Raw genomic sequence first — 16924 nt, forward strand, 5'->3', positions numbered from 1 at the left:
TGCAAGTGATGTCAAATGTTTGTGTCCAGTGCCATAGCTGCCTCACTTGTGCATTACTGTGGACAAATTAACCTGCCTGTGAAAAAATGTGAACAGCAAGCAATGGTGATAGCTGAACATAGAACATTTCGCTGGTAAATGAGCTTCACCTGTTCTCTGGAAATTTCTAATATAAATTTGCTATGTGATACAATATAATATGTGATAGTGCCATTAAAGGCTGTTATTCTAACTATGTAGCAGCAGATAACGCGCAGCGTTTTAGTGAGAATATGGCTTAGTGGGTAGTGCTGTTACTCTATATTGATAGAGTGAGGGGTTCAAATCCCACTGCTGTTCTCTGTGTACAGATGTTCTCTCATTTCTCTGTAGATTCTCTCTCATTTCTTTTTTTGGCAAAAGAACTGTATCTTGTTTGGTTACTTATGGTTAAGGTTAAGGCTGGGTAGGGGTTAAGAGTGTTATGATTTTGTGAATGGGATTAGGGTTCTTCCCATAGAAGTGAATGGAAGGTCCCCATTTCGATAGGTATGCCAATGTGTGTGCGTGTGTGTGTGTGTGTGTGAGAGAGAGAGTCCTGCATTGAATTGCCACCCCATCCAGGATGTTTCCCTGCTTTGCACCCTATAATACAAACTAAAACTCTAATCCACAGTAAACCTGTACTAGATAAGTGATTGGAAGATGGATTGAGTCTTAGTGTGGTTACATTAGCGATTGTATATGTGAATGCACATTTAATTGTATTATATGTGCTTCTTTTCAAGTTTTTACAAACAAAAGGAAGGATTCACCCGTTATTTGCCCTCGGATTACTATGGTATTAAACATTATCATCAGAAAACAGAACAAATAAAACGCTGGATGCGTAATTGGCACACAGATGGCGTGCAGTTCTTTATTTGTGTTGATATATTGCATTTTTTTCACCTGCCTAGATAGATGGATAATAATTGTGTATGATAGTGATGCTTTTCTAGTTGCAGGGTCAGAATAGTTCTGTCACTGAAAGCATGCTGATTTTTCCAACGATAAAAAAAAATCACACAAGAAGGCACAGACGTCTAATAAACGTAGGCTACATCAGAATCTGTTAAATGTAACTGATCAATAATCAAAATAAGGTGCATTCTGTTTTAGCGGAAGGTATCTAACAGTATTTGAGGTTACTTTTTCCCACCAATGCATCTCACCTCCCTGGGGAACCGGTGAAAATTGCGTGTTCATCTTTATGTTAAATTTACCGTGGGTGTTTATGATAACGTATTCCAACGTATGCCGCCGATTCTCGGCGACCCGTTTCAGGATTCTCCCCCCAGTGCAGCCTCAGCGTTGACAAACATTAGTGCGCTCCCCCGGACCCCCATTGCATACCTTCCTTTGTATTTAAACATCCGGGTTTCCCGGCTGGCTTACGCTCACCCTCGCCTCAGAAGCCATTTTGGACCCGGTTCAGCAGCTCGCATGTCAATTTGAGACCCAGAGTCGGACCATTCAGTGCTCAGGAGAAAAAGCGGCGAACGCGGCTCGGAGGACCGTGAGAAAAGCCCCTTTCTTTATAATGGGTAGCTCCCTTTCACCCTAATGGAGGCAAAATCCAGGAGTTGATCTCCCCATCGTGGATTTCTTATTCAGAATTGTGAAGTTTTTAAGATAATTTTTAAATTTTTCACATGTGCAATTTTCTTGCGTTGGGAGCTATATTCGAAAGAAGCGAGAGAAACTCTCGGAGCGCTGGTCAGCGGAGGCCCCGGCTGCTCCGGCTTGCTGTGCTGGTGCTGAGCCGCTTTCTAATTGTTTGAAAAAGGACGTGTAGTTTTAGGAAAGGAGAGTGCATTTTCCCTTTCGCTGCGATTGAAGGAATATGTTCGCCTCTTGGCTGACTTTTGCACTTCTTTGGGGAACTTTTTGCGCAGGTAAGCCTCCGGTTTATCCGCCTGATATAGCGCGCTGGCTTGCTGTTTAGTGGATTATAAGGCAATGCATTTAAAATGCACATTTAAAATGACCACGGCTTCAGATGGACTAACAAAACAAATGGATTTCTGTTTTCGCCGCTACTGTTGTGATGACAATATCAGCCTTCTAACCACACATGGACAATAATATAAGTATTTTAGATATTGTCTTTATTATCAATAAGAAATATTTGGATCGGCTACGTTTCAGGTCTTGCTCTAAACGGATAGGCAGTGAGCTGCCTATGTATTTATTTTCCCATTATTTAACAATGCCCAGTCGATAATAGCAGATCCTTAATGGGAACACAGCTCTCTCTGTAACAGGAGGTAGCTATAACACTTTGACTTCTGCTTGGACTTTTAATGATGGGAGCTCTACACGTGTTAACTATCTAACGTCGTGTATTTACACTCTGAGTTTTACCCTGTTTACGATCGGTTTATTTTGATGATCTTCATTGTTGTGGCCGGGGGTGGGGGTGGTGTTACTAGCATTAGCCTCACGCTTTTGAGTGTGTTTTGCCTTTAAGTTACTGAAAGCCTTGGGATCTTTCACCGATTGCCTTTGGCAGCTGTCCATTTTGTTGTGTTGCTTGTTTTTTTTCTCGTAACGTCACGTAGTTTTCTCCCCCGTAAATGTTTAATTTATTTGCATGTATATAAAAGGGGGTGTTTAGCTAGCATTTTTACTTGCCTATGTTAGAGACGTCAGAGGGACAAAGATGAAAGTGAACGGGGGGCGCCTGCGCTTTACCCGCCTCCCGCATGGTAATTACAACAAAGTTATGAAATCCTACAACTGCACTTTTTACTAAATTTCTCGCTTTTGACATTTGACGTTTTGAATTGCTTGCATTACAATGACAGGATGCGACTGGGATAATTCTTTGTGGCAGCATTATGATGATTAAGCCCGGATTACAATGGTACAGAAATGGATCGGATGCTATCGGATACAATAATTTGATGATTGTGGTAACAGCTTTACGAAAAACACCAAGATAATGAAAAGTCGTTCTATCATTAGATCTATGCCAGATCGTTCCGATGAGGACTGTAACGTTTTTGTATTGATATTTTCTGGTCCGTTTTGAAACATTTTTAATCTAGTTTTTCCCAGTGATTTCTTTTTTTTGTATTTTAAAATTTAAAAACTCAGGGCGAAGCCTTTAAATTGACAGCTCTCTCCAAGAATAAAGTAGACTTCAGCGATCTGTTGAAATATTTGTCCTGCATGAGGAGCTTTGTTGCTCAGTTCCCTCCTTGTTGTAACTACAGTGGGGGATGGGAACTTTTGTAATGGGTTGTATGTGGAGGGGGGGGGGGGGGGGGCTTTGTGCATGTTTTTAAAGCTATAAAGAGAGTGTTTGTTTCATTGTCTCAATCTATATCAATACCAACCACAAGACTGTCCACTTTAACCTGCAAGGCAGCAATGTGGTGTTTATCAGCCTCAGAATTTTAATATGGCAAAAGGGTTTTATATTTTTGTTGTTTGTAACCAGATGTAGTTATCAATTTGAGAGATTTTCACTAAACATTCAAATTTTTAAAGAATTGTTGTCTTAACTAATCACTCCTAACCTATATTTTCTGCATGGAATTTAGTGATTATAATGTGCTTATGATACAATCTTACACGTTTTGCAAATCTATAGATGTATATAAGTGTAAATGCTGGAGTGAGTAGTGACTGGGTTTCAGGATTATGGGGCCAGTGCTCTAAATTGGGGAAATGTTTACTATGGGTTAATCTATGTCAGTGTTCTTCCTTAAGTTTAGTGAAATGTTGAATGCAGCAGTGCAGTTTATTGCAGTATAATGTAAGCAGGGCTGTCACTCTCGATTATATCAATAATTGAGTTATCTACCGCTTTAATCTGAAGATTCCTTGCGTAATTAGAGATCTTGTATATAATATAAAATATGCAACTGGTGCAAGGCAGGAACCGACCAACCACTACAGGGTGCAAAATCATTCACATACAGCCAATTTAGGCACTTGTACTAAAACATTTTCACTCAGTCATAGGAAACAAAACTTAGCAAGTCATGCAATTTTAATGCATTTTTTTTATTAAGTCAAGTTTACCATGGCTGCTTTCTCATGAGCTTTTTAGGTGCTACTTGAGCAAATAATAATTATGCTTGTGCTTCCTGTTGCACTCACTCGATCGACCATGTGGCATTTGTGAGAAATTTGACAAAAATAAGTAAGTGAAGAGGAACTGGTCACGAAAAGACGTTTGTCTTCCGCTGCTTGGATATGTTTGTGTTGCATGGATATGAGCAAAAGCAAGTGATTTATCGCGATTGCTTTCTGTCTGCAGGCACTGCCAATGGCAACACGACCAACTTATTCAACAGACTCCATTGCTAGATCATTTTTATTTGGCCTGGTGAATTTTCAGCTACTAAATATCGCAAAACAGCCAAATGTTGCCGGTTTTAACTTTTACCAACATCGTTTAGCCCTACTCAGAACACACAATACATTCTCAAAGAATAATATATGGATATTATGTAGGCCTAAGGGGCCAACTTTTGTCTGGGCAGCATTTATTTTGATACACAGGAATCACAGAAAGAAAATTTATGAAAAAATGATTTCAGTCCACGTGACGACAAAGGTTAGCCTTCTCCTAGGGGTTAAATGGTAAACATCTGTGGCTGACCTCACATTATTGGGTGAGTGTCAAACCTGAATGTCATCTTCTCGATGTATTTGTATAGCAGTCATGCTGTAGTGATATTTAAGTCCTGCTTTCCAATACTGACAGACTGCATTTCCATTCACTTTTCACGTGAAATGCTTCCTTCCGCACAACAGCTACCTCCGCTCTTTATTCCCTCTTCCTTCCACCATATTGCCAGGTAATTGAGAAGGAAAATCCTAATTGATGTTTTTTAATAATCGAGTAATCGTGACAGCTCTAAATGTAACTTTCAGGTGTCATCTACTGAACAGTCAAATCAAGCTTGACATACTTTTGCTTGGGGAATTGAGCTTAATTAAATTTGCTCAAGAAGTATTGGGTAGGATCAGGATGTCGCTCAGAACAAAGCCACAGGAACATTTTTTTTTCAAAATTCACAAAACTACTTGTATTATTATTTGTGATGTAATGCTGTTGATTTGCAGCAGTATATAAAATGTCTTCTGTACAGTCCAAGCCAATAAGCAAAGAATAACACCATAAATGGTAAAATACTGCACAGTTTCACCAGCCCCTTCAAAATTCTGGCCTGTATGATTACTATGACAGGGCATACTTGTGAGGGAAGTTTAAGTCCTGCTTGGAGTGGTAACGGATACCTTGTTAATATTGTTTGTTTTGAAAACTACACATGCTGTCACATGGTGTGACAGGTCTTTGTCCTTCCAGGCAATGAGTGTTTCTACATCCCAGGCTAATACTGTTTTCTCCGGTGTGCATGGTCGCTTTTTGTGGTTTTCCCTTCAGACAAATATCTTTGTTCGCTGTGGTTCAGTTGACCGCAACTGGACTTTACCAGGCTGCGACGGTGCCCACGCTCCCCCCGGGCCACCGGTCGCCTTTCGCCCACGAATCCACCGCGCACATGGCGGATCGGGCCGTCTATGCGTGTAAGAGGGCGTGCTTTTTGGGGGGTGGACATGCTGTTGTAGCAGGATTCCTACCATTTCCCAATGGCTAAATCGACAGCGATCGTGAGTGATTTGGTCACACGGCTTCGTGTTGAGAGGTATAGTGATGCGGGTGTTCGGTGTTGCCGGGGAGGGTCCGGTAGGCATGGCGTATTGTAGCTACTTCGCCGTTATGCTTCCCTTTTTTTGCGTTTTGCCGTGATGGAGTGCTGTGCCATGGGGGAAAAGCGGGTGGGGGCAATGTGGGGAGAGGGGGATGGGCTGTTTCAGAGAGAGCAGGGATTTAAAGAGACAGTATGTTTATGTTCACATCAAGTAGGTTTTGCTACAATTGTTTTATATAATGAAGGGGGGGGAGAGACTGCTATGATCTCACAGTAAATGCAATGCCTGTGCCATTACTGAGATTTTATGTGTATAACAATGACCTGAAAAATAATAAATGATTTAAAAGGGGCAATAAATAAATAATTTAGTAGCAGATTTATTATGCGTCTGTTCTAATATAAATATTACAATCCGATAAACAGGTATAAATATCACATTTTCAGGCTGCATAAGAAACTGAAGTGCTGAGAGATCCCTTGTATGCGTTTTGTCTTTCACCAGGCGTGATGTATTATTTAATTTTTAGTTTTGTGTGTATTTTTCTGTATCGCTTTTAGGCTGCAAATTGACCATAACCGTGTGGCGTGCTCTAATTGCGCAGTGAAATCCGAGCTCTGTAGGGTAGTCACGTTTGCCCGTGATTAATTAATTTGCTAGATTTGTTTACGTGACCGATGCAAGCGCGCCGACCCGGAGGTCATTGTGTGTAAATACGTTGGGTGAGCCGGCCTGCGCTCGACGCGCGGAAATTCATAAATCTCACAGGTCCTGCGGGACTCCAAAGGAATTCAGGATAGAAGCTTCTCTGTCTTGTTTAAACGGGGCGCATTTGGGCTTTCACATGATGGGAAGGTCCCCTTTGTTGTTTTGGGGAAATATCGGCAACTTTAAAATTATGTGAAAAAATTCACCTAAGTCATAATTTACATGGTGCCCTGACTGATAGATTTTGACCGTGTAACATTCCTCCTCCACCAGACTTCACAAGCCAGGCTTTTAGAATTCATCATGTTGTTAAGTGTATACCTGTGGTTAACCCAAAAGATTTGCTCCTAATGTAGTTACATAAATGTCTAATACAACTTTCCACAGAAATCAAATGGCTATATCTGAACTAACTGAACAACACAGGTTACAAATCACTATATTATGTAAGTGCAATATATTGAACATATTGATTTTAATGAATGGCTTTTGTTGGGTGATAAATGGCAGTAAATCATCAGTGTGGGTTTGATCTTGAATGTAAATTTGTACGCCGTTGTGGGTATCCTGTTTTGTTTGTGTCCTCTGGGAGTGTCTTGCTGTGTTTGTTTGTTTGTTTCTGTTCCCACACTTGTGCCACAGATGTGGTTCACAATGGGATGTCAGAAACCACCTATCCTTCACTGAGAGTGTGTGTGTGGATTAAAAAAGAAGCTTTTTTATTATTATTATTAAATAAGCAATGTTCCCGAATATAGATCCTTTATTTCCAGTTCCATACAGTCATTCCGTATCATCCTTGTGAATTCTACTAGATGTGTTGCACAAACAAGCTACATGGACACATTTAGCTATGTCATTTTCCCAAATGTCACAAAGGAGGAAAGTTTGATGCTTTCTGATCTTTGGTTGCCCATGAATCCTTGTCTTATGAAAAGCAAAGGAGTGATTTTCGGGTCATGGAACTGACAGTGACTGACCTCGATCCATGGACTTGGTGACAGGATGACAAAAGGCTAATTTTTATAAGCCTCAAGCAAATCTGATGCCATTAGGTCTACATTCATACCAAAGTGAAGTTAAGGAATTGTAAATGACAATGATTTTTGGCAGAGCTTAGTTGTTTAGCAACTGTAATCCAATGCTTGTCCTTAATGTCTTAAGATCCATTATTTACACAGGTAGTCTACCCTTAGCTTTCGGTATTTGTGGCCTGGAGTTGAGTTGCTAATCGATTGCTGATCTAGGCTAAAAAGACACAATGGTTGGGGGTGAAAGTCATCTGGAGCCACTGAAGATGGGCTTTGAAGTCTAATATTGGGGGATGGAGTGAAATGTCAATCAATGGTAGCTTTAAAGCACACGGTTCTGTTTTTGAAACGTTTAGTAGAGCGTGAATCAGTGCATGATTTGTATTTAGATACCAAGCTATTTAAAATCTATTCTAAAAGCTAAATGCTGCTGTAGTGCGCAATGTGAATATTAGTATTTATAATGGTCTCTGACATGGATTCACGTTGATGTCTTCTAATCATATCGCCGTATAATATTGTTATGATGCATTCTTCAAATGGAGAAAACGGAGTTATCGTCTGACCACTTAATTCACATATGCTATTTTTAGAAGTTTGAGTGCAGTCAGTCCCCAGGTTGCAAATGTGGTCCGTCCCCTAAGCCTGTCTTTAAATCAAATTTGTAGGTAAGTCTGAAAAATAATATAATTTGTAATACTTTCTAACCTTTGTATTATTATTAACTACATTCAGTACTGTACTCTGCCTTGAGCCGATATATCGCTGAAACTGTGCAATGTTTGTGTCTCAAAGTATTGAATGCATTTGATATTACGAACAATTGTATTTAATTTAACCAGAATATTTTGTATTAGGCTTTATGGCATCCTGTTTGTAAGTACATGCTGTCTGTAAGGTGGGCATCCTTAACCTGGGGACTGCCTGCAATACACGTATTATTAGTAATGTGAAGCAGAAAAGCTCCCTAACTGTTCTTGGAAGAAGTACTTAACTGCATGCCGGGAGGATGGTTCGGTATTCTTGCCGTAGTTTCTTTTGTTTTTCTTGTTTTAAAGCTTGGCTTTGCTGCATGGACAAAAGGCAGTCTGTAAACATGTCTGCTGTGGAAGTGCCGCTTTGTTACTCTGGATGGAGTTCATATGTGCCGTGGGCTGACCGAGTGCTTTTGGGAGGCTTGTCAACAGGAAGTCTGAAAGAAGACTTCCTATCACCCAGCCTCCCCCCTTCCATGCCTGTCTGCTTTTCCGCTCCATGGCTAAATTAGCCTGCTAGCGCTCCATGCTGCAGCAGCTGTCGATAAACATTTTTGGGGGAAGTACGGGAACAGTTGGTGGTTGGGAGGAAGGTTTGAAAAATGAGTCGGGGACAATATTGAGTGGGGTCATACGAACGACCCTCTGGTCTGGGCTTTCTTTCTGAGTTTTAACACAAGCGGTATGTCGGAAACTTAACTTGGGTTTGGTGTTCTTGCTGGTGTCTGTTTAAGCTAGGACAATTTCCATGTCCTCGAGCTATCACTGCTCCTTTGTCTTCTTTGCTAAGTCTTCCTAACCTCCTTGTTAGTCAAAAGATGCTTGGGTTCAATATTCCACTCTCCTGTGTCTAAATACAAATGACTCTTCTGGTGCCCGGCTGTTGGAGCCTGTCGTTTTATCTTTTTGCCCTGTGGCAAAATAAGCCATAAAGTGATGTTTCGCTTTTATGGTCATCGAGGGAAGTTTGTTGTCACAGAAGCAGATTTCCTATTGGGAGCATGTTTCCTTACAGCTGGACTGGGGCTTGGTAGGCCTGTTATGGGAGGGGGGGGGGGGGGGGCGCCGTACATGGTCAGGTGTAACGGGGATATGGGGTTTATTTAAAGAGGCCAAACTGACGGGCATTTCAGTCCTCTTCAGTGTCAGGTTAACAATGGTGCCGTTAGAGTTCTGTTTCTACTTTGACGGGGGGTGGGGGGGGGGGGGGTTAAATATGAGCTAGCGTTTCAGAGTTTGGCACTGGGGTGTTCACACAATGAAGGGGATTGGCCAGATCAGATAAGCAGTTCTTCACAAAGAATGTTCCTGGAATATTTTTGTCGAGGGGAAACTGTAGTCCATTTGACATGTGGGGAGTTGCCTGTTGACACTTGTTGGGACTAGATATGAAACGGTATGAATAGTTAATATGAATATAGTGACCAATATGATCATGGTTATCAGTATTATTACGATATTGTTAAAATGTGCTGATAATGTTCAAAAAGTATTGACATACAAACTTAAATCATTTCGCCAAGTCTTCTATTGAAAACCACAAACAAGCAACTCTGCACACTTTTTGTTTGCTTAAACATTAAAATATTAAATAAGGTCAATAACGTGTAAAGTTACGAAAACCAATGTGCATTAAAAATATAAAAATCTCTGAACCACTGTCACTGCCTACAGCCACGTGTTCACTGTCGCAAAACAAAGCCATGCTGCATGCTGCATGCTGCACCTGCATCAGGGAGACTGTTACTTGGTTGATCCGGGACTTTTTCAAAGCACAGTAATCAACCACTCTTTTAATGATGGTATTACCCTTTCAGATTTTCATTATGTGTCGGGTGGTTTACCGTGAAACCAGTAACCATTTCATCCCTAATTGGGACCCTAAAAGGGATATTGAATTCCCAGGCATGCGTTTTAGTAATTCTTTTAACCAAACTTGATCCCTTGTCCCGATTTTAGCAAAAACGTGAATGTTCAGTTTTTTTTATTTATTTATCATTCCCAACATGGTTGTCGTTAGGGCTGCTGCAATTAGTCCACGTAGTCAATCATGTCGACGCCGAAAATGGACACTGTATGTACAAAAAACATGTGCCAGACTTTAATCTGCAAAAAGTTCCACCACACCACCATCTTTTTACCTTGTTTAACCACTGTATCTCCTCTTTTAAAGGATGTTGTAGCTGCTGATCTGTCCCTTTCTTCATTGCGTGTTCTGCTAACTAAATATATTAAGTATGAGGATACAGGAAATGTATATAGATTGCTAACTTTTGTGCATCACGTCTCATTAATATTTTTAAGCATACTACTTATCTGCTTGTCGAATTGTGGGGGAAAATAATGTGCATATAGTGTCGAAAAGCTGAACGTAATCTAAAGCCCTGCAATGGCAATCTGAGACAATAATAATATACACTATCCATGACAAATTAAGGTTCAGTATGTTTCAAGCATAATTTGCCATATTTAGAGTTTGAGTTTGTTATGCATTAGCCATTATATATCTTGCCTCATGCATGTTCAGTGCCTGGTGTCCTTTGCCACATCAATAAACATCTTAAGAAGTTGTATTGGTTGCTGGTTAATAAATAAGGTGGATGGGTGTCCTCACTTGTGAGAAATTGTCTGACTTTTTCTTCCAATTTCTACAGCATACAGTTTATTGTGAAAATAACATAAACGGTCGAGTTTCTGAAGGAAAATTAATCATTTAGATTAGTCGATCAATCGATAAAAACAGCATATAAATTAAACCATTCAGAAGTTGTTAGTGGCAGCCCTGGTTGTTGTGTGTTTATAATTAAAGTATTGGAAGTAGATGGAAAAACATTGAAAATCATGAAAAGTGATTAACAAAAAATCAGAATTGGATTTTTTGGGGACAATAGGAATCTTTGGATAATGAAGAAATTCTGGTAGCTCATGGCCAGTGCTCCTAGGAATGCTAGCCTTGTACTACTTGGAAATGCTTGTGTTGTGTAAGCTTGACTCGGGAGTAGTGAGGTCAGTCTGGATCACCTACGGATGTGAAGCAGGGGTTGGTCAGTCAACTGGGCTGAGACCTGGATCTGAGATAACAGGTGCCAATATGTATTGAAGTTTTTCCACTGCCACAAAGAATCAAGCCATACCTGAGCTACGAAGCGACAGTTTTCCCTTATAAATGATGCGAGCTGTACCAAGACCCAAACCCACACTGATACTGTCCTGGTTATTAGCAGGGCTGAAAGCGAGACTAAATCAAGCTGGTGGTGTCACCATCATATGTTCAGTTGGAATGTACAGAGAAACCAGTTGTCTAAGTCAGTGTTTCCCAACCCAGTCCTCAGGGAGCCCTGGACAGTCCCTGTTTTTGCTTCCTATCAGCACACCTGTACCAGGTATTCAGTGTTCCTGATTGGCTGGGAGCTGGGAGGGAACCAAAACGTGGACTGTCCAGGGTTCCCCGAGGACTGGCTTGGGAAACACTAGTCTAACTTGATATGCATGGATATTTTGAAGGGAAAAAGAGCATATTCTATATAATATTAATTATTAGTAGTGTTTCACATTACGATGTATTGATGCATTTCCGATAAAAGGGAACTTTTAAAATTTCTAACTTCCTGCGTAAAAAAGAATTGCAGAATGGCTGAATGGAATGGATTTATAATGTAAAATTATGGAAGTGAATCCTAATTCTGCTAGCGTTTGATGCTAACATAAAGTGGCGGTTCTCACAGACATGCTAGCGGAAAATAGCACATAGTAAATCATGATGTGCCCCATGTGAACAGTAAGTGTCTCTTTGCTCTTGAAATCTGGTTATGCCTTTATCGAGCCAACCCTTCTGCAGTGGAAAATTGAAGTGAACTGGAACCAAGTTGTAACTAGTGTTTCTTTGCGATAGGAGTTGGGAATGGCTTGGTTCCTGTATTCCAGTGCCATAAGATAAATGTATGTTACATGAGGGGTTCCCCTAGCTTTTATTAGGCGTGTAGCAGACAGCGTGTTTGTAACAGTGCCTTATTGACATTCATTACAGTTTCCTCAGTTGAGCTGCATCTCTAGTATCCTCCTCTTTTACCTCTTTCCACCAATATGGAGCCGGTGCTGGGCTGTTTTTCGCTTGGTGCCTTTTGAGAACCATTTCCACTGGTTTTAAAAAAATAATGGAAGGGTTATTGTGAGACGGAAGTGAGAGTAAATGAATTCAGTATTTTTAATTAATTAATCAGTCAATTAGTCGATTAATTAACCAACTAACCAATAAACCAATCGATTTGATTTATGATCTCTTTCAGATAAAAATTTTTTTTTATAAGCTGCTGAACCAAAAAAAGAAAACTTCAAGCAGACAAAGGTCTCAGTTTTCAGAATATTATCTGCCTGTATTGCCGCTAAGACTCCCCCGTCTGCGTGTGTGAGTTTGTGAGTGAGTCTGTTTTACTGCTGTCCTTCGAAGGATCGCACAGTAAAAGTGTCTGCTAAAAACGTAACTTTGTTGTCTGCCTCAGGATCTCTTCGCCACTCGAGCTCCACAATATTTTATTTGACCTTTGACGTTCATTATTTATTATTAAATCTGGCCAGCTGACTGATCTTTCATTTTCTACAGAATTAAAAAATGTAACATTATTCCACTAATAAGCTGGCAGGTTGTTTCACTGCTGGCACTGAGGATATCAGATAAAATTATGTTGGTTAGAGACTGAATTTTCCCGGTATGCGGAAAGCTTGGACGCAATGGCCCGTCCCACTTTTGCTAATGTTACGGACCAGCTTTTCTGTGTCGCCATGCTGGAGACATTTTTGTCTGCCCCATAACTAGTTCTTTGTGGTGGAAATGCGCAGAACCAGTTCTGGACTGGGAACAAAGCCCAGTACTGGCTCCAGCACCACATTGGGGGTAACGGGGTCCGAGGGCCTTTAGGGATGAAAACAGAATCCTCTTTTTCCACCAAAGCTCTCTTTGCCAAGGGAAGATCACACGAGAGCCACTTGCATTAATTATTGTGATTTTTGTATATGTAGCCAATATACATATAGCCTGCATTTAAAAAAATAAAATAAAAACATTCCATAAGTACGGTTAGAGAAGGTTTTAGTGAAACTCCATTTTGTGCATTTTGTTTTTAATGGGTATTTCTATGGTCATTTGACTAGTAAGACAGCAAAGTCACAAACCATAATCAATATCTAGTAGGTACAGCGTAGGAGATTGATTCTGTTACAAACCGCTATCGTTCAAGGAGCCGATTTTTATCATTGCCAGGAGAGTTAAGAAATGAATTTCCAAACGTTAGGCATGGGTTACTGAAATCACGTTGTTTACGTTTGGTACTGTTAATATATTTGCACGTAGCCTGATTTCTTCAAGGGACTGATGCACGAGTTTGGCACGATGCTATCATGAATTAGCAAGTACTTTTCCTGCACCATCTTAATTTAAAGCCACAAATAACTGCTAGTGTGTGAAATGTAAACTTTCATTGAATATCTCCGTAGCTCTTCCCTGAGCACTAAGAACAGTTCTGAAGGAAACTGAACTATATACACCTTTTTTAAGGTCCTCCCTTGGGTTTCACCTCACCCTTTGTTTTGCTCTCTCATTGGCTGTAACTCGTTACCGCACTCATTGCCAGTTGCTCTCATTAGCTGTAGCTTGTTGAGGCACTGGTTGCCAGTGGCTCTCATTGGCTGTATCATTTCACAGCACTCATTGCCAGTCGCAACACCTTTGACGGTGCAGGATTTGGGGTTTCTGACAGGCCCAGGTATTTAGCCTCCTAGATTGCGTCTTTGAGCTAATAGTGATCAAGTGCCGATTTGCCAGCACCAAGCAAATGCTGATTTGCTTCAGTTCTTGGCCTTTTGTAGGCGATCGGCAAAAACTTTTGCCAAATGGAAAATCGGGGCTAAAATCATGTAGTGTGAATTTAGCATTAGTGCATTAGTTATTTTTTTTATCCTGGTCTAAAATTTCTTGGCAAAAACACACACTTGGATGATGTCTAAAACGAGTCGGCATGTTGGATGTGTTTCCAGAAAAATATCTGAATTCCGTAGTACAGAGCCGACAGACATTCTTAGTCTTAACTACTCTCTCTCTCTGTCATTGGCATAATTTATTGGGAAGCTAAAATGTTGCCAAACTGCTGATTTAAGTGAGTCTTTCAGCTCTCTACCACTAGCTGTAACCAACTCAAAGCCATAATTAGCATAATGTGTTTATTAATAGTGTGGACGACAAAGGACTTCTAACTTGCTGAGCCGTACGTTGGTTTCTCCGTTTCTCGTTGTTGCTGTGTTGTCCAAAGTCACAGGCTGCTGGAGCTTGTTTTGGGATGTTAACATATTTAAGAATCTTAAGGTCAAGATCCCCCCCCCACACACACACACACACACACACACACACAGACACACAAATTATGTCAAGGACAGCAGCAGATTAAAGGTAATTGCATATTGATCGGTGATGGAGGTATTTTTTTTTTCCCCGGGAGTGGCTCATGTTCTGAGCAGTAACCCAAGGGGCTCTGTTGATCGGTTATACGCTCGAATCATATCCCCGTCGCCTTTTGCTTTAGCATGATACCATTTCCACTGTGCGATACATCTCGACCGTTTCACGATGCGCCGCAGCATGGCGCCCAAAGTGCTGCGATTTGTCTCCCCGCTAGCTAAATGAAGCGTAGGATCAATACTGGCAATTTTACCCTTTCATCGTGTCGGTCACTAATGCTAATGTATGAGTTTTTATTTTATTTATATATATATATATATATATATATTATATAATATAATATAAATATAAATAAAATAAACTGGGTCTTGTGTGTTTCTTTTATTATTCAATTTTTGCAGAATATGAGTGAAGATTATTACGCGTTTCAAGACGTTCTAATACCAGCATGGCATGGTTTCTCTGGATAATTTTTCTTTTTCTTTCATTGCTCATTATTTTCCCTGGATTTTATTAATGTTTTTAAAAATTAGTTTAAAGACTAGTTTGTTAAATACTGGTTTGATTGGGCATGATGGACCATAACATTTTTAAATGCTATCATCGCTAAATTCTCCACATGTCTTTAGAAATTTCTTTGGGGAAAATGCGGGGTGGGGGGGCGGGGTAGATTTCGGTCTTGGCACGCCAAAATTAGAAGCGTTTGTATTTATATTCTCAGAAGGCATTTAGCTATTCTGATTCCTGCAGCTATCAAAGGGCTGTTTCATGCTGAGTGAGAGGAATCAGCTTTCGACCTTAATTTACCTTTCTCAGGACTAAGCGTGCCCCAGTGTTTGTTAGGAGCAGAGTAATTCTTCTTTGTTTTCCTTGAATTTTTATGTTGTGGTTATGCGGTTGACTTGTGGTTGGGTCTCTGCCAGCAGCTATAAATAGAGTTGTGTAATAAGAGTGAGCTTCTGAATGGGGGTGGGGGGCGCGGTGCAGGGAAAGCCCTTTTTGGTATCCAGCTGGCCGCCTGCCAGCACTGACTGGGGGCGGTGGAGTGTTTTGGAAGTGCGGTAGTGAGGAGCCTGTAGAGTGGGGGTGTCTTTTTTTTTTTTTTTTTTTTTCTTTTTTTTTTTTTTTTTTTTCTTCCCTCGATATGAATCAAAACATTTTTGTTTGGGTTTCTTTAATTCCTCAGTTTAGACACAATGAAGTGTCTTTTCGTTCAGCTTCAGTTTCAATCTTTTAAAAAGAATTTTGTGATGTCTGATTTATTTTTATATATATATATATATATATATATATATATATATATATATATATATATATATATATATATATATATATATATATGGGAGAAATGCAGTCGAACAATGCAGTATGTTTCTGTCTTGCATATATATATATTTTGTTATTGCAGAGGGAATATTTAGTATCGTAAATGTATTTTTGTAAGCATGATGTTTAAACGTATTTGGATGATTAAGTGTTGGAAATAGTCCCTACATTTAATAGGCACAGTTCAGTCCCATAGAATTTTGTATAGGAAGGCTCACGTATTTTGAATACTCGATTTTTAGTTGTATCAGTAATGTGTTAAATAGAAAAACGATTGAGATGTTGCACTGAGAAGGCTCTGGGATATTTTCTCGTGCCGTTTTCTTCCATAGGATCACCTACGGATGGAGTAATGGTAACATTTTCTTTTAAAGCCCACTGGTGATGAGCGTGTTTATCCAGCACAGTGTGCTGCTTTTTTTAGGACTCCAGTTACGGGCAATATCGCGCAGTGAACACCCTCCTAGGGGAGCTTTTCCTTTATTTACACAGTTCATATTTTAAAAATGGGTATTGACTGGAAGACATTTAATACCCCCCCCAACCCCCCTCCCCTTTTTATCTATCAGCTGCTGCAGCCTTCTCGAGGTTGAACGTTTAGCTCTATCAACGCAAGTACAGTTTGTTTTGGGGATGGGCTATGGTATCATCTTGGAAAAAGTCGATAGCGGGTCTCATCTGCTGGCAGGGGCAGTAAGAGTTTTTTTCAACCATCAAACGCACTACAGAAAACTCTAAGGCCTTTCATTAGTAATAGCCGTTAGATAGCAGACAGCTGCTCGATTCTGAAATTGCCTGCTTTGAGCAATTCATCCTAACCCGAGCTAAGCGTTTTGCATTGCATGCTGGGAGAAATGCCGAAAGATTCACCTCTCTAACTGGCAGCTGTGCTGATTTTTAAACAAGGCCTCTGACAGGCAGGCGAGCAAGCTGAAATTATGCATATACCTATTTATAGGCAA

At 40.3% G+C, this 16924-nt stretch overlaps 1 protein-coding gene across 1 annotated transcript in view; it reads left to right on the forward strand.

Moving 5' to 3' along the window:
* The first annotated feature begins 1452 nt into the window (after window positions 1-1452).
* The window catches only part of LOC125744517 (activin receptor type-2B), a 41463-nt gene continuing 25991 nt past the window's right edge, over window positions 1453-16924 (forward strand). The window contains exon 1 of the mRNA XM_049016418.1: window positions 1453-1916. Within this exon, the coding sequence (XP_048872375.1) occupies window positions 1865-1916 (52 nt within the window). The 5' untranslated portion in view covers window positions 1453-1864. The remainder of the gene's footprint in view (window positions 1917-16924) is intronic.

This window comes from Brienomyrus brachyistius, chromosome 1 (genome assembly GCF_023856365.1).
Source record: "Brienomyrus brachyistius isolate T26 chromosome 1, BBRACH_0.4, whole genome shotgun sequence".
Lineage (NCBI taxonomy): Eukaryota > Metazoa > Chordata > Actinopteri > Osteoglossiformes > Mormyridae > Brienomyrus > Brienomyrus brachyistius.